At 47.0% G+C, this 25,852-nt stretch overlaps 1 protein-coding gene across 2 annotated transcripts in view; it reads left to right on the top strand.

Annotated features, from left to right (window-relative positions):
* Positions 1-25,852, top strand: part of LOC144101277 (uncharacterized) — a 111,675-nt gene that overhangs the window by 72,486 nt on the left and 13,337 nt on the right. For both annotated transcript variants that reach the window (XM_077634375.1, XM_077634374.1), the window contains exons 2-3: positions 23,580-23,644; positions 25,483-25,710. In XM_077634375.1, coding sequence (XP_077490501.1) covers positions 23,587-23,644; positions 25,483-25,710 — 286 coding nt within the window. In that variant the 5' untranslated portion in view covers positions 23,580-23,586. The remainder of the gene's footprint in view (positions 1-23,579; positions 23,645-25,482; positions 25,711-25,852) is intronic.

The following is a 25,852-nucleotide window of genomic DNA, read 5'->3' as shown; positions in this document are numbered from 1 at the left end:
GTCGATGGAGCGCGCGACATCGCTCGTCGTGCGCTGCTGTTGCCTCCAACCGGTGGAGCGGGTATGCGCCGAGAGGAGGCTGTGCAGTACGATGCGCTGAGTCGACCAGAAACTGGAAACCGCGCTCTCTCAAGACTTGCGATCAGTGCACGAGATTCAAGGGAGAGAAAGAGCTTTATTACAGCGACTCGTGTCCGAACTGCTTACTTGAGACCAGGATGCCGGAGGACTGAGTCATTGGTTAACGAGAACAGAAAACTGGGCGAGTTGGAATGTATTCATCTTTAAGCAGCGAGAAACACAGGAACCCGACCGCGGCGGCTGCGTTTTTATGGAGGAAAAACGCTAAGGCGCCCGTGTGCTGTGCGATGTCAGCGCACGTTAAAGATTCCCAGGTGGTCGAAATTATTCCGGAGCCCTCCACTACGGCACCTCATTCTTCCTTTCTTCTTTCACTCCCTCCTTTGTCCCTTCCCTTACGGCGCGGTTCAGGTGTCCAACGATATATGAGACAGATACTGCGCCATTTCATTTCCCCAAAAACCAGTTATTATTATTATTATTAAACACAGGACAAGAGGAAGAAACACGAGACAACACGAGCGCTCGTGTCGTCTCGTGTTTCCTCCTCTTGTCCTGTGTTTCACGCTGCTTAAAGATGAGTCATTGGTGTCACTTACAAAGTGTACAACAGCTGCATCTTACCGGTACTCACATACGGGGCAGAAACGTGGAGGCTAACGAAAAGGGCTCAGCTTTAGTTAAGGACAATACAGCGAGCCATGGAAAGGAAAATGATAGGTGCAACGTTAAGAGACCGGAAACGGGCAGAGTGGGTGAGGGAACAAACGCGCGTTAATGACATCCTAGTCGAAATCAAGAGGAAGAAATGAGCTTGGGCAGGGCATGTGATGCGAAGGCAAGATGACCGCTGGTCCTTTAGGGTAACGGAGTGGATTCCAACAGAAAGTAAGCGTAGCAGGGGGCGGCAGAAGGTTAGGTGGGCGGTTGGGATTAAGAAGTTTGTAGGCATAGGGTGGATGCAGCTGGCAAAGGACAGGGTTAATTGGAGAGACATGGGGGAGGACTTTGCCCTACAGTGGGTGCAGTAAGGCAGATGATGACAAAGTCTTTGGTGGCACGGGTTCCAGGACCAAGGTAATTTGACACGAAACGCCGCTTCAAAACACAGTCCGGTCGCTTTCAAGTCTCTTCTCCGGTTTCTTGCTTGTGCCCTGAACGTCGTCGTTTCTGTAAGCTGACGGCATTCAGACAGAACCTGAAATTAAACCCTTGCTGATCCCGTTTCCAACTGGTTGCGATGCAGGCGTCATGCACTTCTGTCGAAGCAGGCACGGCAGTCTCCGTCGTGTCAAGAGTTTCACCGATGTCTTGAAAACAAGAATCGAGGAATAGCGGAGCACATTAAGCTCTAGTTTCGCAAACGTCACGCAGCAAATGAGGACGAGGACACCAGTTGGGTCTTTGGATGCGCAGGTGCCTTCCCCTCACGTCGCGGTCTGCCCTGCACAAGTAATTGCGAAATCGGGAACCTGCCTGGGCGAATAGCGAGTACATCGTAGATTTCCAGAGGAAGCCTCTACGGAAACAGGAGGTGTCTCGAAACAAGCAGCACGCTTTTACTTCTGGCGGGGACATAATCCGGTCATGCGCGCGACGAACTCGGAGCATGTGCTGCCGGATGCGCTGCTAACCGCACCTCAGCCCTACTGTAGCATCCCTCATAAGTGCACCCGCTATTTTAAGAACACTACGGCGACACTTTCGATTTCCCTGACGCCGACCAATCACTGAGTACAGACAACATGAGTACTTGAGTCCGCTGTTAAGCTACGGCCACCTGGCGGCAAAAAAAATTGTTTCAAGCCCCATAATTTTATATATTTCCATATGAACGATATGGAGTCAGTATGGAGTGCATGGAGATGGTATGAACGTTATGGAAACCGCGTACGGAATCTTACGGACCCCCTATTACGTCATGAACATGTTACGGAAGTTCAATGGAAATTCTATGGAAAGTTTATGGACTCTATAAGGACCACGTATGGATGTCCATATATTTTTTCATATCGCGTGGACTCCATATTCGCTTAATTCCATACGAGCGACACGTATGGAACGTTTCAGTAGGGAGAGCATGAGCTAAAGCTGAAAGAAGAAGGAAAAGCGTCTTGGCTGTAAATGTATGACCACAACATAAGGAAACGACGATAGAGCAGAGGAGATGCGTTGCCGCCACATAGTTATTCAACCAACATCGCTGCAACACTAACTCGCTGTCATCCTTAACGCCGCATTGACACCACTCAGAGAAAATGACTCCCAACAGTGAGTGTGCCAACCTGAGCAGACCACCTGGACTACCGCTGGTCATATTTATTTCCTTTTGACACCAACTAAAAAAATGCGTTTAATTTCAATTAATTGATGATTGGTTCGGTTTATGGGGGTTTAACTTCCCAAAGCGACTCATACAATGAGGGACGCCGTAGTGAAGGGCGCCGGAAATTTCGACCACCTGGGGTTCTTATAACGTGCACTGACATCACACAGTACACGGGGCTCTAGAATTTCGCCTCCAACGAAATTCGACCGCCGCGGCTGGGATCGAACCAGCGTGTTTCGGGTTAGCAGCCGAGCGCCAGAACAACTGAGCCACCACTGCGGCTTAATGAATTTGTGAGGTAATGACTTTAACCAGAAGGGCACTTCGGGTTAAGTTCCTCCACCGCGTCGCCATGATCATCATCAGCGAGGCTACGACCACTGCAGGACAAACGGCTCTTTTATTGACATCCGGTTAACTCTGACCTGAGTCATCCGCTGCCACTCTCTGTAAGGTTCCACTCAGTGAGTAGAGTACCCTTCGTTTATTTCATGAATATAAACGCCAAGTAAGCCATAGGAGAGTCTACAAGACCTAATGAGGCAAGGTCCGCGTGCAAATATCCTGTAGATTGCGCAAGTGATGTCACAATTAATAGGAAGGCGGATCTGACATGAATGTGCACTGATGCACGGTATTTTGGTGTATTTATTTGACATACTCTTTGTATATGTGAGCGTTTGAGCAGCGCGCTTGGGTGCGCCAGCGTACTACGCTACCGAATCTCAAATATCATCAATAAGCAAACTCATTTCGACTACCAGACCGTGTTGGGCTAGACGCGACTTCGTACGCCTCGTGTTTGTTTTGCAGTTCTGCACTAATAACTCTTGTCAGGAGGGCTGAGTCGGTGTCTATGTGACTGAGTGGAACTCAGAGTAGTGTCTGTTCCATAGTAGCGAAGGTTTTGGGACAATCAGTGCAAGGCGTCTTCGCCAACAGTGAAGGACAAGGTTCGGCAAACTCGCTTCACATCAACCGAACCTGCTTTATGCTAGACATACCCGAATGCCTCAATTTATAGCAGTAATCCTGAAGGCTTAACAAAGTAAAACACATAATAAACAAAGACACTGGAATCAACGAAACAGGCTTTATTAGAGCCCCTAAACTGAAACGCTCTTCTGTAGAGGTTCACGATATATCCACTTGCCCATGAATGACCTCTTACCACAAAACATTTTGCAAGCCACAAAGTTCGCGCTGAACCACCAAATTGTTAGTATTGCATCGAACCTGAAAAAAAAAAAAAACATTACAGCCATTCCAGGGGAAAACCGCAGAGGGTAAAAAAAAAGAGGAAACAGTATGCTTCCCGTTCATATATGAGATGTATACCTTCAGGTACAAGCAATAATAAAAATAATTGGTTTTTGGGGAAAGGAAATGGCGCAGTGTCTGTCTCATATATCGTTGGACACCTGAACCGCGCCGTAAGGGAAGAGATAAATGAGGGAGTGAAAGAATAAAGGAAGAAAGAGGTGCCGTAGTAGAGGGCTCCGGCATAATTTCGACCACCTAGGGATCTTTAACGTGCACTGACATCGCACAGCACACGGGCGCCTTAGCGTTTTTCCTCTATCGAAACGCGGCCGCCGTGGTCGGGTTCGGACCCGGGAACTCCGGATCAGTAGTCGAGCGCCCTAACCACTGAGCCACCGCAGCGGGTCCATAAGTAAACTGAAGACGATATTTTCTTTTAAGCGCAATCGCTTCTGTCTCAGCCTAAATCGATATGCATTGTGTGTCTTCGAGAAACAGTGCCCCTAATCTCTGCCAGCCTGCACGTACAATGCCGCCTAAATTTCCATAGGCAACAAGTAAATTGGGTTCGAAGGCCACAGCGCACTCCGTTTATATTTGTCGGCACCTGCATTCACGTAGACATATGCCGGTTTACTGGACACATGCTGCGCACTTGAAGTGACAGGTGCGCGGTCTGGTGGGGCGCGCAGCTGTCAACGCTCGAATTTTTTTTTCTTGTTCCCACTTAAAAAATGGATGCGCCATAAAAAGAGTAAAATGACTCCTGTACTATGTTTAGCATCTCTTTACTCCACCTACATTTCTTGAGGATTTATATATGATGTTCAGTCCTTCTTCGAGATGCCGGAGCCCTTCACTACGGCACCTCTTTCTTCCTTTCTTCTTTCACTCCCTCCTTTATCCCTTCCCTTACGGTGCGGTTCGGGTGTCCAACGATATATGAGACAGACAATGCGCCATTTCCTTTCCCCCAAAACCAACCAACCAATCAGTCCTTCTTCGACAAAGCAAAACTGCCTGCGCCCTCCACGTACGGGCAAAATGAGTTGGACGACGATTCTATCTTCTTCGCACGAATAATCCGCCAAAACGCGCACAAAAGGGGCGGACGACCGCCAGACCCTGAACAGAATGTGTGGCCGGACATTGAAGTAGAGCTTTCGGGTCTGCTATGATTGAATCGCTGTGGTCGATGGTGCCAAATAAAGCACCTCGCTATGGCAAGTGGCATTCTCTTCCGGCAGCCCCACGACGCGGCGCTGAACGAGGAACGTCCGATTACGCCCTCCTCACTCCATCATTCCTGCTGGGGCCTTACTCGGGGGGCGTACCGATAGCCTCGGGAGCTTCGGCAAAGCCGTATTTATTTGCTTCTCGCATCACGGATACCGTAAATAGAAAGCAACGCTTCGCTTATCTAAGTCTTGCGCAACGTCCGGTGCTCCTCAGCCCAGAGATAAGACAGCGTAACGTAATACGCCTAAGTATACTGCCTCATCCCGTTTCGAATGTCATTGTTCGCTTTTCTGCAACAAGAATGTTTGAGATTATGTTGAGGATCAGAGTAAACCGCGATGCAAGAATGCCGGCAGCTCCTGATATATCGCGTATAAACTTGTAACCTAGCGAAATGTTACAGTTTATCATATACTGACAACAGCTAATAAATATGTCACGTGCAAAGTCTTGGGTGCTAACTATATATAATTAACGATTACATGAATGCATCGCCTCAGCACTTGTTGCATTTGAACCTTAGGTGTGAAAGGGAGAGAATTCCTAATCACAAATAGATACGTGATTGGTTATCAGGGAACGAAAAGCACGGTGCAACCGTCTCACTTCTCGACGGACACCTCAACCGCGCCACGAGGGAAGTGAGGAAAGTGTGATCCCAAAGGTCTACAACTAATAAACCTCCGTCCCCTCTTTCTTTCAGTAAATTTCGTTTGAGCCTACTTTTCTTCTTTGAATGCCGGTGGGTTGGGGGAGCTTAACTTTTTTCTATCGTTGTTATGACTAATTGGTTTTTTGGGGAAAGGAAATGGCGCAGTATCTGTCTCATATATCGTTGGACACCTGAACCGCGCCGTAAGGGAAGGGATAAGGGAGGGATTGAAAGAGGAAAGGAAGAAGAAGGTGCCGTAGTGGAGGGCTCCGGAATAATTTCGACCACCTGGGTATCTTTAACGTGCACTGACATCGCACAGCACACGGGCGCCTTAGCGTTTTTCCTCCATAAAAACGCAGCCGCCGCAAAAGACGGTTCCTGTGTTTTACAAAATACACGTCAGAGAAGCCCGTTCCAGACTTAATCTAAAGTGCGCACCCAACATGTCTGGCGTCCAGTGATCGTTCCAGCAACGTTCATCCCAAGCATATATCAGGAAAACGAGGCGCCAGCGCCAGGCGCCTCTCGGAGACTTGGAGAAGGCATCCGCGGGCGTCCGTAGGCTGTGACGCGGGCGGCGCCGAATCTTCCCCGAGGCGGGGGTGTCGTGCGTATAGCTCCGCGGCGATTATGAGCCTCTTCCTCCGTGCGAGCATTGTCAATGGGAAGGCTGCCTACACGAGTCTATTACACGGCCACGAAGTTGTTCAGGCGCATCCATGGGCTTCGGCAATCGTGGGTTTGCCCACGGGCTGCAAACAACGGAGTCGTGCGCCCCCACTCTGCCCCCCCCCCCCCCCCCCTACCCCCCGCGGGGGACGCTGCTGAAAATTCTCAGCGAGGGAGGTAAAAAGTTTTTTTCGTTAATAGATGCCTATCGACTGGCTGTAAACGAAGAACTCTCTCATGCCGACAACGTAGCCATGTTCTTCAAGCGACAATGTAGCGACAGTGTAGGGACAATGTAGCGACAATGTAGCGACAGTATAGCGGCAATGTAGAGAGAGTAGCGACAGTGTAGCGACATTGTAACGACGTCCTATCGCCACTACCTTCCGAGAGGCGAAAAGACCCGCACAGGGGGTCCAAAGTTCATTAAAATTTATTCTCTGTTGTACTCCGAGTGGCGATAATGAGACTGTTCTAACCAAGCTAACTTGTTTTTTTATGTCACAATGTCTGATCCAGTGAACGCCTCTCCCTAGTTCTGCAGTGCTATTAAAGACAGCCGGCAATTTTGGACAAAAATCGCCCAGTCATACTGCTATCTATTTGACTGAACAGCACGATGATGCCCCCCCCCCCCCCCAACTTTTCCCTTTCGTAGGCATTCTAACAATACAGTCACTTTCATTGTCCACGAAATGTTTTTTGATGAAAGAAAACGATGGTGTAAGAAGACAAAAAGAAATAGGAGCCAGTAGTCAAAGTAGCGTGAAATATCCCGTTTGCCATCTTAACTGAATGCACTGCCAGCATCATTTCACTATTTGTACAAAACTGTAACGTTGCGTAACTGTTATATGATCTGTAATCATGCTTTAAGCGCAGATATTTATTTAATTTTCGCCAATATTTTTCCCATCCCAACAACGGGGCGGATAAGAATGTATTCAAAGCTTGTATGCTTTCTTATCTTTTCTGAAGCGCTTGTGTCTGAGCGTAGACCAAATTACGAGGCAGGAGAACGGAGTGATGCGCTCCTCATAATCGCGGAATATAAAGTCTATCTCCACACCAACTACCGCAACAATAACAACAACAACAACATCAAAATTAAGCACGCGCGGATGACGAGCTGAGCGGTGGATGCTGCTGCTTTACGGCCAAATGGTTAAAGCGAATAAAATGGCAGCGGTGTTCCGGGCTCGTTGAAACTGTTTAGTACTTCACTTATTATTGCGCTATAGGCCGGTAGACGGAAAGCGGCGGTGACTGCAGCGAAGCTCCCGTCATTGTACTGAGGCGCCATCTTGCCGAATGTCCTAATATTGCCCCATTCACTAGTTCCGTTAATTCTAGTTATCGTCCTGTGCCCGACCTACGGCCCGACAACCTAGAGGAGCGACCCCGTTGCCTATCCATTACAAAAATTTCTTTAGACAGTCTATAGACTGTCCATAGACATCTGTTTGTAAAGTCTATAGACTCTCTATAGCCAAACCCTATAGAGCAGTCTATAGGCAATAGAAACCCTATAGACAGTCTATAGACAATCTATAGATTTATGGCCACACACCTTTAGTAGACTTTTGTCTATATAAAGTCTATAGACTATGAATGGACACAAATAAATGTCTATAGGAAGGCAATAGAGGCTATAAGAAGTCTATAGACTGCCTATAGACCATTTTTGTAAGGGATGGTTTGAAGTCCGTGTGACTTACGGGCCGTGCTAAGTGGAAATCTCGCCACTAACATTACACGGCAGATGAATGATACAGCAGTCACTGCAGGTGACTGACAGGCTGCGTCCCGTCCCTCAAGTCCAAAGCACGACCCTGCTAAGATAGAACACTTGATCCATTGTCGTTTCCTTTCTAGCAAGGTGTCAGCCACAGAGGTCTGTCCTTGCCGAAAGAGCATATAGGAGCTGGCCCGCACGACAGCTGCTTCCGCTGACGCAGTGTGACAGGTGACCGCCTATTCTGGCTTGTCTGCGTGACGTAAAAGGGCGAGGAGGTAAATGCGCTGAGCGTCACCACTCCCGGCCTTTCACCTGGAGGACAACCTCCAAGAGTGACACGATCATGCATAGTTCACCCTTCTTGTCACCTCAATCGATGAGCGGCGACTTCCTGGCACTGGTCAGAGGTCAACTGTGTCAAAACCAGGAGATAACAACTATTATCAGTAACCAGTCAACGAGGGCAACTGAGAACACGTTTGCTGGCCTGCAAATTCTTCACAAGGCAGCTTGTAAGACAGCACCCGGTAACTCCCCACAATGCATCAGCTGAAAGTGGTTAGCATTATAGAAGGACTATCAAAATATCGTACCTCTTTCACAAGATTCGACTTGTAGCTTTGTGCCAACAAGCGCGCAGGGTACCCAACGAGGTCAGGTTATTGAACGCATGAGGCCTTTTCTGAGGTCATAGCTGCGACACGCCGCATAAAGAGCTGTATAGACCTGATACGCACATAAGATTAACGCGCGCCGTTTTTACGCCAGCATGGTCTTAGACCTGCCTCAGATACAAACTCTCACCCCCCCCCCCCCCCTTTTTGACTTGGTCCGAAAAACTCGTGACTTCAATCTAAGAAAAATAATTATCAACTGTATGTTGCGTAAGATAAAACGTGAACGTCAATCTGGTATGGGAAAACAGAGATGTCTGTCGTGGTTGTGCAAAAAGATGTCAGGGCACACGAGTGCATATGGAAATGGCTGAAGTATAGGGTCATGACGTATTGACCAAGGAAATATAGTCAAGGAAATATAAAAGACGATGCCATTTTTCAAAAGCGTGTGCGAAAATTTACATGCAAACATGTCCGCCCGCCATTATAATCGGGCTGAAATGCATAATAATAATAATAATAATAATAATTGGCTGAAATGCATAGAAATTGCGTTACAGTGTCTTAGCTTCCCAAAAACAGCACGACACCACTTGTGCATCATACTGGGCGGCGATGATTTGATTGCGATGATCTGGTCGTCCTGACCGACCTAGGCATATACAAACAGTTTTGAAAGAGAAAGATGTCCCAGTAGAGTGCTTTTCGTTTTGAAACAGGCAGTTTTATGTTTTTGCGTCACTTGCCAGCCGACACAGAATAAAAACCAAACACTTTTGTTCCAAACTGCGACTTTTGTTCGGCACTGAAATGGACAGCCAGTATCTCACCCTAATTTGGGGGAAAAAAGCAATATTTTTTTATAATCGTACTGTTTGTATTGACAAAAATGCCCTGTAGCAAAGTTTACTTCCCAAATTTCACACGTGACACGCGTTTTCCTTGTTCTAAAAGAGCGTAAATGCTGTGTATACAAACCGAAGTATATACAAACCGAAGAACTGCTCCATCCTGTTCAACACTATTCGCCTGCGGGCACTTTCACTTTACAACTTCTTGCTCACAAAGCCACATAAACTTCATTGCAGAAAATCCCAGCGATGCCAAACAAAAAAAGGTGACGTCATCAAGCGGCCGTAGGACGCATACAGCAAGCCCAGCGCCGCCACTTCATACAATCATATACATGTCGCTTATCTATATATACTCCCTGCTGGCCGACCTCAATGTGCAGCCAGTTTTCCCGACTACATTCGTGCCAAGACTGTGACGCAACCGTTTGCCATACATCGTTCAGGGTGGTGTCATACGATTTCTCGTTGCATATGGCTTACATGCGCTAGCCAAGTTGTAGGCTAGCTTGCGACAGCAATCGAACCGACGACATATGCACATTCAATTGCATGGCTTCCCAGACCATTTACCTCTTCTCTTAAGGCGCGGTTGAGGTGTCCGCCGAGATGTGATACCGTTGCTGCTCCATTTGCTTTCCTCAAAAGCTAATTTTCTTATCAAAATTGCGATACAACCGTTCGTCGTACAGCATTCCGGGTGGTGTCATATGCGTGCGTGTGTGTGTGTGTGGCTGATGTGTGTGAGGGTGGGTGGGTGTCAGTGCACCCAGGGACATTTATTAGGCTGGGGCAACCTAAAAAGAATTTAAAAAAATAATACCTATACTCAGGGACAGTAATGCTTTCGCATTCCCAGACGTAAGCAGTCTTAAGACTCTCTGTCGAATTTTTTTTTGCGCATTTGCAGTGGTTTCATGCCGCCTTCAACACCGGACAAACGAAATACAAATTACCCAATGCATAGTAAACTCTGTTACGTCTCCAGCCAAAAACTTTCAAACCGAACGTTTCGGAGCCGGCTCGGCTGCTGCATCAGGGGTGACAGTGGGCAGTAGCTGGCGTCTTTAAGTGCGCTACTGTCCCCAGTCACCTCTGAAGAAGGAGCCGAACCGTCTCCGAAACGTTGGGTTCTAAATTAAAGTTTTCGGTTGGAGATGTGTCAGAGTTTATCATAAATCTTCACGCCCAACCAGACAGGCAAATCTGTCAACATGTTCAGTTTTCAAATTACCCAACCCTTAAGAAGTGGTCTATAGACAGTCTATAGACTTCTCACAGCCTCTAATGCCTTCCTATAGATATTTATTTTTGTCTATTCATAGTTTATATACTGTATATAGAGAAAAGTCTACTAAAAGTGTACGGCCATAAATCTAAATTGTCTGTAGACTGTCTATAGGATTTGTATTGCCTATAGGCAGTTCTGTACGGTTTGTCTATGGAGAGTCTATAGACTCTATAGGCAGAAGTATATGGACTACCTAAATAAACTTTTGTAAGGGAATTACGAGCTCGCATATGTACGGTGTGCGCCGCCCAGAGGACAAGCTGCTTAAAGTCTCTCCGACTTTTACTTTTACCGACCACCTTCACCTTGTCCAAACGGCTCTGCCTCTGCTCTCCCCCAAGCGCTCATATTCGAGGGCACTCTCTCTCGTTTGATATTCACAGCGCGGGCGTGGTCTTATCTCCGGGCAATTAAAGGCATCGTCGCTTTCGTCTAGCGCAAAAAATAACGCGTCGGTGTTGGCCGCTTATCGGCAACTTTCTCGCTCCCTGCATTAGTAGACCCCCCCCCCCCCCCCTTCGCACGTGGCCGTGCGGAAAGCTGGGCACCGCCACGCGCTCCGATCGTGAGCGGGTGAAGAGGGGATTGCATGTGGCGGGGGGGGGGGGGGGGGAGGCGGCGACCAATGTAGGTTGTCGGTCGTCGACCCATCGGTGGTGGCAGCGCCGGCGATTGACCCGCCGCGGCGGCCGTCCTGTCTATATGTGGGACACGGGGATTCAATGCGCTCCTCCCCCTCCATGAGGTCCTCCGCGCAGGGCCAGCTGCGTTTCGGTTATGCTCGGTGAAGTTATAGGCACGTGCGAAATTGAGAGCAGCGCCGCACTGTCCAGGCCCAGAATCGAACCTGGTACCTTGAGAGTGAGTCTCTGAGGTAAAGAGAGGTTTCGTGCTCAATGCAACAACCCGAGGTGGTTGTATAGCAATTTATGAGCCGAAGCAGTAGTTATTTAGGTGTGGTTGCCAAAAGCCATTGAAGAGGAAAGGCAAGGACAAGACCACCGAAAGGAGGCCATCCTCTATTGATAGGCTTCAGCCAGAATGTCGCCCAAATGGTACTTCTCTCTGATCCACTGTCCCCTTACACTCTGGGTGACGGCTGAAAAGCTTTCTTGCTGTTGGAACTGCTCCAAGGTTTTCAATGATCTGCGTGTGGCAGGTTTCGCCGAAATTACTACGTCGTTGATGTCGTTGTAATATTACTTCCAGTACTAGTGACAGTAGAAGTAATAACATGAGTAGTAGCAGTAGCAGTAGCAACAGTGGTGGTGGTAGTACTAATACTAGTAGCAGTAGCAGTAGTATTAATGGTGGTGTTGGCAACAGCACCAATAATTGCAGGAAGAGAGCAGTAGTAGTAGCAGGATACGTCGTTACAAAAAGCGCTATGACATCTTCACTCCGCATCACGTGGTCATCTTTGGACCAATGAGAACTTGGTGCGCCGTGTTCACCCACCGATGAATTGTGCGACGATCAGTGATCAAGCGGTCCAGGCCCCTTTGCCATATTGGGAAGCGGCTCTTTCCAGGGGACAGGGGATATCCTCTACAACTGTCGCTATTCTCTTTCACGCCTGGGCACAGCAAACAGGTTGACAATTTTCATCTTCTCTTCTTTCACTGCGCACACTCCATCATAGCACATCGCGTGTCCGTCTATCTTCGCGTGGCCAACGATGCATAACAGGCTTCCTTTATCCTGGACGGCGTTGTTATCGAACTGAGTGCGACATGCAGTAGCAGGTGCCATTGGACTTAAGCTCTTCTGGAATGCATCATCAGCCTAACTGTACGTTCACATGCAGGACAAAGGGCTCTCCCTCATCGCTCCAAAAATCTGGACTGTGCCAGTTGTGGCCATCTTATCCCGGAAAACTTCCTCACCTCACCATCTCACCTGACTCTCTGCCGGCCCCTTGAACGTTTACCCTGTAGCTAGCAATCCATCCCTTACTCCAAAGTATACCATACGTTACATTCTCTTCACATTAAATACCTGCCCATTTCAATGATTTACGACTAGAAGGATCTGTATAAGATGAAATGGCGACCGCCGCGACGCGATGTAAGCCTTGTGACGTCATCACAACCTGCCGACCTGGACTGTTAAATCATTGATTGGCCGCTAGAGGTCGCTCGGCAAGAGCAACCTGGGTCTCGCGAGGCCCAGAGATGGCCGTACTGGAAACAGCCACCGGCAGGGGCAGTGACACACCGCTTATCCGCTGCACCACTGCGCCAGGGGTGGTATGAGGACTCCCAGAGATCTGTGAAAGCAAAGCAGAGGATGACCAGATCCGCACACATGGTCATTAACCAATTAAAACTATCACGTCCTACCCTTAAGGCGACTACAGCTAAATCAGCAGCAACAGAAAATGCTTACACCTTTCAACGATCTGCCGAGGATCCCCTAAGCGTTATTATTGTTGGTGATTCTTTATTAATAAAATAACAGTGGAAGGAGAGGATGTTGCTACCCACGGCATCTACCATCGAAACCTGAAGCACATGAGGTTTTATTTTTATTTGCAAATACTGTTGGGCCGTTACTGTGGTGGGGCGTGACATTTGAGGAGTGAGATGTTTTCTTTTCATTGTACAAAAATACAAAGTCATCGTCATCTGCACAATCATATTTCTTGCAGCGAATCTTTTTTTTTCTACAGAAGCAGTGTTAAAAAACATTCACTTTAAAAGCAGTTTTCACACAGATAAGGAAAAAAGGAAAACATTTCTAAATTCCCGGCCTTCACCTTAGGCGAGATGTAATCACCAAGTGGTTAGGCGTATGATATTGAAAAAACAACTTTTTAGTGCGAAATGGAGATAGCTTTTTTTTTAAAAAATGAAGCTAGTTGCGGCTAGCGTGAGTAAAAGATAGCTTAGCAAACCTCGTAGATGGGCTAGATGGTGCATAACTTTCTTGGTATGAAATAATAGCTCAGAAAGACACACTCACGAAAAGGCCTGGAAAGACGAGGACACCCGCTATAAAGTAAAATGGAGAAAAAAGTAAAAGGCAAGTAAAAGGGAAGAGAGAGAACAGGAAGGGGGATAGGAAGGGGGGGAGCCATTTCAGCTAGGATATCGTCAACTCTCATTTCTTTCCTCACCCAATCTCCTCTCTTCTTTTCCCTTAATGTTACTCCTATTAGTTTTCTTTCCTCAGCTCGCTGCGTTGTCTATAGTTAACTTTCAAGCCCTTCTAGGAATGAACGTACCTCAAGCAGTTACTGTGGGGTGGTGGCAATGCCATGCGGCTGAGTTTGTAGAATGTGGTGATTTGATATGTAGAAAGGACCGATGTGGCATCTTGAGCGCTGTTGGGGGTCCGGGGGGAGACTTCTCGGGCCAGCGCATGCACGCGCTCATTACCGGGGCTCGAAGGCATCCGGCCAGAAACGGCTGGAGGATCGGGCTTTATGTGAAGCCCGTGGACTCCTGGACCAGAAGGGGACCACCCTGGAATTTCTTTTTCGCCTAATAAAAGTTGTTTCCACCCATCCATCCTACCTCATGAAAGCACAGCAGTACGACATGATTGCGTGCCACCAGAGGGACGGTGGCCCTCAAGACCTTCGTCAACCCTTGTCGACCTTGCCGACCTGCGGATCGACCCCCTGCCTGCCGCCGAGGATGAGCCCGCGCGTTCTCCGCTTCTTTCGTCATCGCAGCGTTTGGCTTGCTCAAGTCGAGGTCAGGAGCTGCGAACGCGGCGAGATTATCCTGGCGAGGTATAGCGCGCTATATATGCTAATCAACTCGCGACACTCACGCGATGCCAAGGGCCCAGCAGTCTGCTTAGGCCAAAAAGATTCCATGTAGGCTTTCTTCGGAGTCAAAGAAAATCGAATGGAATTTTTTGGTGGAGATTATCGCCAGGAAAAAAAAAACACGTCTACATTGCCAACTGAACTAGACTGCACAGCTTCTCTCGTGGTATTTGGCCTTGGCAGACTTGTGTTTGCGAAAATAACAGGATGTGACGCAAAAAAAGGCTCGAGAATTAAGCGAAGACGAACCAACTGATATCGGCGCTGGTATCTTTTTCTTTGTTCCATTCTCCATCATCGCCCTTGGAGCAGCTTACCACCGTCTCCTAGGTACCGTAAATTCTAGCATGCAGCGCGCATGTAAAACATGTTTAAAAGTTGTAATTCTGGGCTTTGTAGACTGCCTCTGGGCGCAAACTATGCAGCCATCTGTGGTCTGTGAGGACCAGCATGAACTTTCTGAAATATAGCTTAACATATTATGAAATGCCCAATGCTGTATTTACCGAGAATGGCAATCTAGCGAGATAAAAAAAAATTCAGCTGAATTCAGCTCTACGTGCTATATACGCATGGGTGCGGATAAATAAGTGTCTTAAAAATGAAGGAAGTCAACTCCGTGAGAAGAACACCTACACCCGAAAATTATGAGAGGAGTCCACCATCGACTGACTCATCGCGAGGCTCCTATTCGTCATTTTGACCTCCTTGGACTTTTTTTGGAAGTCCCAAGGAACTGGGGTCAGCGTATTGCGGACTGCAGCTACATTTGAGGGACATTACGACATTCCCGAGCAGCTCATTCGTTTGCTAAGTTGTTTTGTTCGTTTGTTCTTTCGCCCATTCTTTTCTTTCCTCTCTCATTCGTTCGTTCGTTTGTTTCCGCCGGCTGCCAACTCTTATTCGCAGCGCCCTACCGGCATGCCAGGTTGCGGATGGCCTATTCTACGCCACTATTTTCAAAGATAGTCAAGGACAAGTGGCAGCACCGTGTTTAACCAGGTGGTCATCTCTGACGCCAAAAAAGAAACTCCTTTTCCTAGAAGGTTGAGATTGAATTTGATTTTAATTCGCTTTTCTGATATCTACGTTCGTGGGGCAGCTTTTCTATGACACTCTTTTACCTAACGCTTGCCACAAGCTTAAAATCCGCGTTTTCCTTTCTGCGCATGCGCGCCTCTTCTCTAGCTCCTCTGATTGAATATGAAAACCGCCAGCTCCTACTGTGCATGCGCAGTTCATGCTAGGGACAGGCGCTTGCGACAGATGGCGGCAGCATAGAGTTTCTTACTATTAACTAGAGGGAAAGCTGGCGGCGCTGCACCTGAGCCACCATGGGCGCTCAAAGCACCATCTGGCGATGAGCTACTTAGTGCGGGACAGTCGGTTTTTTTCTTTCACGAAGAGAGTGTGGCGTTACTGAGATGTCCCGTTCCGTCCACGGCGCAGACGACTTTGGCGCAAACGTAGTGCGCAAAAGCCATTGCAGCGAAAACGCTCCAGCAGACGAAGCCAATAAACGTGTTTTGGTTTCCGAAGTGCCATTAAAAAACCTCTTTAAGTGTTAAAGCGACAACACTTTTTCTGTAAACATATTTACTTTCAAAAGTGCGCCTGTTAAGCACGAAATATTGGCTTTTGTTCTCTGCAATACTTGGCCAATAGGAGAGCAAGTCATCGCTTATTTTGGGCAAACTTTACATTCACATGCTTTTCTGCTCGTTTATTGCAATTTATAGACAGAATATTGAATGTAAGCGCATTCCTGATTATCAACCAACGTTCCTTTTATTTTTTGGCCAAAAGTTGTGGTTCTGCAGTCGGTAGCTCTCCGCCCATGATGCTTAGAGCACCCATGGCGGCTCAGGTGGTCTCGAGGAAGCTCCATGCATACTCCCATAGGCGGGCGCCAGCTTTCCCTCTAGTTAATAGTAAGAAACTCTATGGGCGGTAGCTGTCAAGCACACACTTGCCACTTCGCAGGCGCAGCTGGCTCCTCGTGGAAACAGATAACGCCTGCGTCTCGCAACTGCGTTTGTTTTCAACTAGTAGCAGACGAACTTTCACCCACTCCGCAGAGGGCGCCACATGTAGAAAAAGGCGGATTAAAGGACAGCCAGTGATCTGTAGTAACTGTCCTAAAGGAGCGATACAGACACTGAGCGTCACATAGCGGAGGACTCATCTCAAGTCCCCCAGAAGGCTTTAGTCAGATGTGCACGTAACACAGTGGAAGTAATGGCACCGCTGTCATAAAGTCATCAGTAAGCGTATAAAGAAACAGCCGTGCTGGTGGTGACATCTTTTGGAGCCGTGTTAAACTCAAATATAAACGTTCAATTTTTTTTCGGTTTCTTTGATTCAGCATAAAAAGTGATTAACACACCGTAGTTGCTGCCACGTTCACTGAGAGACTGGTCGATCGCGTAAGGTAACGTTGAACTCTAGCGGCGGTGGCGCAGTTATTCATGCATTTCCGATCTAAAATTTAAAAGAAGAGAGAAACCCCCGGCTACGTAATATAAATCAGGGTGGGTATTTACGGCTTACAAATGCAGGTTGTGATCCTCGGTATCGGTGTGTAGAGGCATCGATGGTGCAGGCTGCTCGATATCTTGCCATCCTTGACGCCAAGGTGTCGGAATGTAGATGACAACGCGGATTGAGTGGGCCCTCCGTGGTTGGCATTATGGAGGCTACGATGGTGTCGGCCCATCCATACATTTCGGTAGTTGGATGTAAATGAGAAGACTGCGATGGAGTGGAGCCATAGAAAAAGCTTGGCACACTGGGCGTAGACTATACAGATACAATGCAATGAACCAATCCATACAGGATGACATCTTGGGCGCAGATCACAAGGCTGCGATGGCCTCGACCTATTCTGTTCACGCAGCTGGGCACCTTGGAACCCATTCAAAGAGCTCGGTATCGTGGATGTGAAAACGGCTACGCTACATAGCGCGTGCTCTTCGGGAACAGTTATATTGATGCCAGCGGCTATATGGTCACCGAATACGAATCACGACTAGAACTGAGCATGGCTGCAGCGATTAACTCGATGTAGTAGACACTATAACCGCTCCATAAACAGATTAAGAGGTATGATCAACCATCTCACAGTATGTATCACGCGTATACCAAGTAAGATTTCTACCATTTCAACCCATACAGGTCTAGTGCCCTACATGTAGGACCGTTTCATTTTTTGCTTAGTAACTCATAAAATTTTATCGCGTAAAAGCTCGCGCTCACTAGAGTAGTTTCAAGAGGCTCTAAAGTTTTCCTGTGCAAGCGTTGCGTTCTGTGCATTCAGTTTTGCGCGTTGCCTGCTTTCAGAAACAGCCGCCATTCTTTTCTGGAAGCAGTCAGCAGATTCGACCCCATCGATGGCATTGTGATTCCGCAAGAAAATCAAACAATATTTGCGCATTGTCATGAAAAAATCACCACGCGTGACCAGCAATATAACAGTAAAGGCGATGTCAAATGTTTGAAGTCTTATCACACATAATAGGTAGTGACTTTTCCTAGTGTCCTGCATTGTATAGGAAGGCTCATAAGTCGGTGTTGGGAAAAATGTTTCTATCAATATAAGGACGATTCTGAATTCTATAGTTAGAAACCCCTTACAGAAATTTTCTATAAACACTCTTTAGGCTTCTTGTAGGGTCTATTTCCTTCATATAGATACTCTTTTTGTCTATTCGTAGTCTATAGACTGTCTATGGACAAAAGCCTATTAAAATTGTACGGCCATAAATCTATAGATTGTCTATATAGACTGTCATTGGGATTTGTATTGCATATAGACTGCACTCTAGGGTTTGTCCATGAAAGTCTGTAGACTTTAAAGACAGAAGTCTATGGACAGTCTATGACTATGTAAAAAAATTTTCTAGGGGACATTTCATATAAAAATATCCTTTTCCTTTATCGTAAAATTTTGGCATATGTGGGTTAAGGCAAGTGAACGACATCTGAAATTTCGACGCCTTGACCCGCCGCGGTGGCTCAGTGGTTAGAGCGCTTGGCTACTTATCCGGAGTTCCCGGGTTCGAACCCGACCGCGGCGGCCGCGTTTTTATGGAAGGAAAACGCTAAGGCGCCAGTGTGCTGTGGGATGTCAGTTCATGTTAAAGATCCCCAGATGGTCGAAATTATTCCGGAGCCTTTCACTACGGCACCTCTTTCTTCCTTTCTTCTTTCATACCGACCTTTATCCCTTCCCTTCCGGCGCGGTTCAGATGTTTAACGATATATGAGACAGATACTGTACCATTTCCTTTCCCCAAAAACCAATTATTATTATTACTATTATTATTCTTATTATTATTCGCCGTCTTCTTATGAAGAGTGAGCGTAAGCTGCCGGCCAGGCCAAGATGCCAAGCACCGCTGGACGCAACGCCGATAGCTCACCGCGTCAGGGTGCGCAGAACGCTGGCCGATGTCCGGGCGCTTTGGAATGCGGCCGCCACTCCCGTACGCGCCGTTCCGCTTAACCGCGAAATCCGGACCACGAAGCGAAATTCCAGCAGCGCTCTCCTTACACGAGACACTGAGGGACCACTGCTCCATTTCAATCAAGACAGTGATGACGGCTTCCAAAGCAAATCCACGCAAAGCAAACAAAGGCGGAGGCACGGCCATTTTTTACGGTGCGCCAGTTTCTGTACCGTATTCTGATTTTTATGGAGAATGAACACGACCTGAGGCATTCTTCGATAAAGTTTACCTGTCACGTCCAGCAACTTCGGACAAAAATTTTGAAAATTGAAAAATTGTAGGACACATTTACGGTAATATTGATGGCAATGGTCCGTTTTTGTGATGTGTAGCAAAATCTTTCTTTTAAAGTGTATCCATCGGCCGCATACAACAGTTAAGTCTCTCATATAAAACCAATTGGCAACGCTTTTGACGTTAGCAAAAATGCTAACACAAAAAAAATTCAAGACTGCCGTCGGGTGATCTGCAGATATGTTGATTGTTGTATTGAAATCTTACGTTATGTGAAAAAATTGCGTTCATTGATGGTTTCCCGTGCAAAAATGCTTTTTTTTCGGAATTGCTGGGTATGGGTCCTTGTCACGTTGAGCAAGAATATTAAATTAGCTCAAAGGCAGGTAGGGTGACACGCGTATTGTCTTCTACTTACTTCTGCCCCGAGAAAAATTACTCCATACAGTCTATAGACTGTCCGTGCACTTTTGTCTGTAAAATTTATAGACTTTCTATAGAGAAATCTTATCGACTAGTCTATAGACAGTACAAGTCCTATAGAGAGTCTATAGACATTCTATAGATTTATGACCATACACTTTTAGTAGACTTTTTTCTATGGGCAGTCTATAGACTATGAACTGACAAGAGGAAGTATTGATAGGAAGGCAACAGAGTCTATCAGATGTCTACAGACAGTCTACAGACCACTTTCATAAGAGTGGCCCACCGTGGAGGCTGAGTTTTTCGGATGCTCTCCACTGTGTCATGTCTTATAGCCCGAGCATACAGCTTTAGTAGCAAAAATATATTAGCGTAAAAGGGAGGCAAAACGCGACATTTTGTTGCTTAGCACCTGTTAACTTTTAAGTGTGCGATTATATTAACTGGATATGCATCTGTCATGAACCACCACATGGTCACTGTAATTGAGCACAATAATAAGGCTGACGTGATTTGCTTCTTGCATAAGCACCGCAATAAATTGCGAAGCGAACGTTGGTGTCGAATAAAGCAGTCGAAAAGGCGCTAATTTCGGCAGTCAACTTTTTTTTTTCAAAACCGTATAGCTCAGCGACCGAGCGCCCTGGACTAACGTAAGCATTTGTTTATGAAGAGTGGTTATTTTCCTCATCGCATGCGAAGCTTAAGAACGTTTGCACCTCACGTTTTTAGGAGGTAATTATTTCAACAGCCAGCTACACATGGGTCAACACTCGACATGGTGAAGCTATTTAGGGCTTGGAGTAAAGATAACGGTTTTATTGCTGGCTCCAATCCTTTGGCCTTGTTTTATCGCTGTTTACGATGGTCCTAGCGTACAAGAAGCAAAACACTGATTGCCGAGTAGCTCGACGGAGACACGGACAAAGCTCTGGACAGCACCAAGCAGCGTCAGCGCAAAGAAAAGCTTTAGTCTCCCTGAAAACGCTCAACACAAAACATTAAAGAAAACTCGGAAATATGAGAGGAATAATATGCACAAACTTTCCTTAAAACCTAAGCGCCGCAATTTTTTTTAGCGAGCAAGGACGGCTACTTGTACAGCACATCGACAATTGAACATGCCCTGTTCGGTCTGACCCACCATGAAGTCAGGTACTGCGGTTTCAGGTACTCGCGTTCAGGTACTACGAGTTCATGTACTGCATAACGTCAGGTACTGCGTCAGGTGCTCGAGTTCAGGAACAGTGAACCAGGTAGCGCGTCCAATCGACAAGGTGAAGGCGAAATAGGAACCGCGGCACAAACAGAAAAGGCCAGGCTACACGCATAGCTTGGCTGTACACAGAAGTACCCAGTCTGTAGACAGTCATGGAACAAAACAGTGCGGGCTCTGTCTGGATTCAGTGTTTGTTGGCGCCTATGAAGACAAGGTCGGGTTCATTCACTGCAAGATTGCGTAATATCTTGATTTCCGAAGGGTGTCGCATTTTGCTCCAGAAGTTGTTGAAAAATGCTGTTCCGCTTCAGCTGGGCGTTTCATGTCTACTGAACAGGATTCCAGGACGGTGCCAGATAATGCTGTTATATTTGTTTGTTGATATCTATAAATAATAAAAATAAGGCGATGGTTCGAAAAACATGTGCCGCGTTTTGTCCCAGTCTCCACTAATTAATATTAACTCATTTTTCTGTGTTTTATCCATTTGGCATCGCTAAGCGTTGTTCTGTTTACCGTTGTGATTTTCTTATACAGAGGGGTACCTAAAAAGGCAAGGAAGACCATGAAGCAGCCGTAGTTAAGGGCGTCCCACTGTACCGCTTTGTGGACAATCTGGTAAAGCAAACTCAGCACGTTACTGGATATAGAAAAAGCACTCCTGGCTTGAAAAGCTTGACAGTCTGCTTAGGCATAGGTGTCATGAATGCAGGGTACCCAAATGGTACATGTACACCAAGAGGGCATACGCTTGCTTAGAAAAAGCACATAAGGCAATCCCAAAAGTAATCGGGACACAACGGAAGCCGCAGTAACCAACACACGACGTTCACTTCTGGACGATGCGTCTTAGGAATTTGGAGGCGCTGTTAAGCTTCGGGAGCAGGGTGAAAAACTTTCTCGTAGCCGTAAGAGGTTTAGACGCTGAAAGAATGCTTCCGCCAAGCACCGCTGTCGTGTAGCACTTATAGCGCACCCCCCTTAGTAAGTGCGCCGCGCATGAGACGTTCCACTTTGCTGCGGTCCTGGCCACATTGGGTGAAGTGGAACACATGTATCAGTGAGAGATTTCGGGAGCATGCCTTTACACTCCAAGGGAACGCAGATCGACCTCTGCAGCAGTAGGCGCCGGTTCAGGCGCAAGTCCTGTTTCGAAATGACTCCCATTCTTTCGGAGGTACAAGGATCAATGCACGAGAGATGTGTGCGAGGACAATAAGCGAAGACGTGTGTTCGTGATAAAAGTACTCTATACCATGCTTGACCTTATCGGAAAACAAAACAGAAAATTTTAAGTAACAACAGGATTTCCTGTAGTATTCGGGATCTGACAACAGAAATTCTTGTACTATAACAACAGGGTTGAGTGTAGTATCGTGCAGTGCCCTGTCGCAACGACAGAGCCAGTTCTGCCGCGACAACAGACAACTTCTAGATACTATAGAGAAATCTGTAGTAACGACCGGACGACAAAAATTTTCTGGTATTTTGGGACCGGTTTTGTCGTATTTTCCGACTGGGGAGTTTTGAACACTGAGGTACTTCCTTTGTTGTGTATCACCCCTCAGTGTACAAGTCTTGATAACAATAAAATTGATATTTACACAAAAAAGTGCGCCGTATTTGCTTGCCATATCCGCGTTCTATCCTGTTTGCTCTCACGTCTCAGTCTCAGTACGACGTCAGTACGACGTTTCAGTAATACTGCAGACATTTACGTGGTTGGTTATGTATGCACGGATCCAGCTTGTACAGATCAATAATGATGAGTTTGAGCATATATAACACGTTTATTTTAACTTTAAACGCAGAAAGGGCGGCAGCCCCAAAGGTGAGCGGGCAGGAGCGCGTTAAGAGCTGCCTGGCGTTGATAAAAGTGTTGGGCTGTGGCGGAAGTCACGTGGTTATCCTTTTATTCTCTCCTCTTACGCTGAGGAAGCCATATCGGCCAGGTATGGTCATCGTGGCGGTGTTATTCACGAGACTACGTGACCTGGCTGGTATGGATGGTCTGAATGGAGGACAACATGGCCCCACTCTTCGTGAAGCCTTTCCGTGAACAGAACAATGAGCAAAATACCTGAGAGCCTCGCTTTCTGGTTTTGTTCCCAAAATAAAACTTTTTTTTTAAAGCGAGGCCAGGAACCTATAGGCCAAAGTATTCTTCTAGGGTGTCTTCAATGTGTTATACTGTTTAATTGTGATGGTTACTAGCGACTCCTCCTTCTTGGCGGTAGAAAAGGCAGGCTGTGAACTCAGTCTTACCCGCCCCAGTGGTTCAGTGGTTAGGGCGCTCGGCTACTGATCCGGAGTTCCCGGGCTCAAACCCGACCGCGGCGGCTGCGTTTTTATGGAGGCAAAACGCTAAGGCGCCCGTGTGCTGTGCGATATCGGTGCACGTTAAAGATCCCCAGGTGGTCGAAATTATTCCGGAGCCCTCCACTACGGCACCTCTTTCTTATTCTTTCACTCCCTCCTTTATCCCTTCCCTTAAAGTGCGGTTCAGGTGTCCAAGGATATATGAGACAGATACTGCGCCATTTCCTTTCCCCCAAAACCAATTATTATTATTATTATTATTATTATTATTATTATTATTATTATTATTATTATTATTATTATTATTATTATTATTATTATTATTATTATTATTATTAACTCAGTGTGCCTCTTCTTTGCAGGGCAGCCATGTTCCTGTGGCCGGTGCTTTTCCTCTCGGCCCTGGGGGGAGCCGGCTGGGCATCGCGTAAGTCATTCCACCACTGCCATGTATATACCCTCTAACCTTATATACATACATGAATGTGCATGCACTCAAGGAAGCAGCTAAGATCCTTGCAAACCAAGTAAACCTTATGAGAGAATATCTTCATTTCATTAAAACCAAATCGAACAGTGCATTATTAGCGACTAGTGGGATACGTACGCACACATTAATATACGTACGAGGGTCACTAAGTAAAAAAAAAAAAAAACTAACGGGACCCTGACACAATAATTAGTCAACTGCGAAAGAGCGGCAATAGAATCAGGAAATGGGTGGCAGAAGGTTAGGTGTGTGGATGAGGTTAAGACGTTTGCGGGCACAGGGTGGGTGCAGCTGGCAAAGGACATGGTTAATTGGAGAGACATGGGAGAGGCCTTTGTCCTGCAGTTGGGCGTAGACAGGCTGATTATGATGACGACTATATTAATAACGCACAAAAAAATTTTAGGACCTTTATGGGATTCCGAAATACAACACGTGCACTTTGCGCGCTATCAGGGAGTACGGCGGCGTTGGCCTAGTGCTTTTAGCATCCGTCTCGCATGCAGAAGGTGCGGGGTTCGATCTCCCAGTGGCGCCAGGCACTCACCGGTGATACAATGGGTACAACCTTTCCCTTGGCCTGTTGCTAGGCTTATTCAGGGTGAAATGCTTGGGAAAGGGGTCTTTGATCCCACCTGGTGCCATGGCGCTCTTCGGCCATGGCACCAGACTGTATACGGTAAAGCTGCAACGTATTATCCAGCTTCTTTAAGCAGAAGGTCACCGCCTCGGTTCTCCATTGCCAAAGGTTAATTACAAGCAGCGGGCACGCTAATGACGAAGCATCGTGGCCAAGTGTGAGTGTACGCCTAATCTCAAAACATGTGCTCTTTCCGACCGTGGCGTGCGTTGTGAAACCGTGACGCCAGGCAGTTTGAGAAAATATGGCTCCTCTATGTTCAGAGGATGCCGACTTTCCCTCTTTCCTTCCAGTTTCCTCCTCAAACCTCTTCGCCGATTTCCGCTTGCAAGCTCTCCCAACAAGGGTCAAAACTTTGTAGGGGTATAGAAAAAACACGAAGCTTTGGGCATATTTTTGACCTGAGTTTTAATGAGTTTTCGGCGTAAAACATTGTTTTGCCAAGCTGCTAATCCTCCACGCAGTTGCTTGTGCAATCAACCGGGATATGAGTCGGCAAATCAAAACCCTCATGTCAGATGTGTGCCCCCATCCAACGAATACCCGCCGCGGTTTCTCAGTGGAGCTGGGCTGTTGAGCCCAAGGTCGCGCGATCGAATCCCGGCCCTCCACTACGGTTTGCGTCATAGCATATATGCAGATTCGGGTTGTTAGTATGCCATATATTGCTACACATTACTACATTAGGTTATATGCTACCATACAATATCCCAGCAAACCATGCCATACCATATCATACCACACCACAGCAAACCATGCCATACCATACCACACCATACCATACCATATCATATACCATATCATACCATACCATAGCACACCACACAGAGCTATGCCATACCAAACTGTCATTCCATACCACACCACACCACATCACACCATGTCATACCATACTACACCATACCATACCATACACCATGCATGCCATACCATAACATATCATACCACACCACAGCAAGTCATGCCATACCAAACTATGTCATACCATACTACACCACACCACATTATACCATACTACACCAGAACCATACCATACACCATGCATGCCACACCGCACCGTACCACACCATACCATACCTTATCATACAATACCATACCGTACCATTCACTTCCAATCAATACAAATCACCCGCAGCGGCAGACGAGGGAAGCGAACACCGGAGCCGGAGAGAGTTGCAGCCTTCGCGGGACCTGAAGATCGTGTGCTACTACTCCAACTGGGCCGTGTACCGGCCCTCGCTGTCCAAGTTCACGCCGCAGAACATCAACCCGTACCTGTGCACCCACATCATCTACGCCTTCGCCGGCTTCAACAAGCGCTACGAGCTCAAGCCCTACGACCCGTACAATGACATCGAGCAGGGTAAGCGTGGCGTCTGTTTGCACCCAGACTGACTCGTGAGTCGAAGGTTCAGTGCATGTGTTAGTGTGTGCGACTCATGAGTTCCAGTAAACATGAGTGAATACCTGCGGATCTGAGTTACTCGAAGTGTATACCTCGCGTT

Source organism: Amblyomma americanum, chromosome 8 (genome assembly GCF_052857255.1).
Source record: "Amblyomma americanum isolate KBUSLIRL-KWMA chromosome 8, ASM5285725v1, whole genome shotgun sequence".
In the NCBI taxonomy this organism is placed as follows: Eukaryota; Metazoa; Arthropoda; class Arachnida; order Ixodida; family Ixodidae; genus Amblyomma; species Amblyomma americanum.
This window is presented reverse-complemented; position numbering and strand designations above follow the sequence as displayed.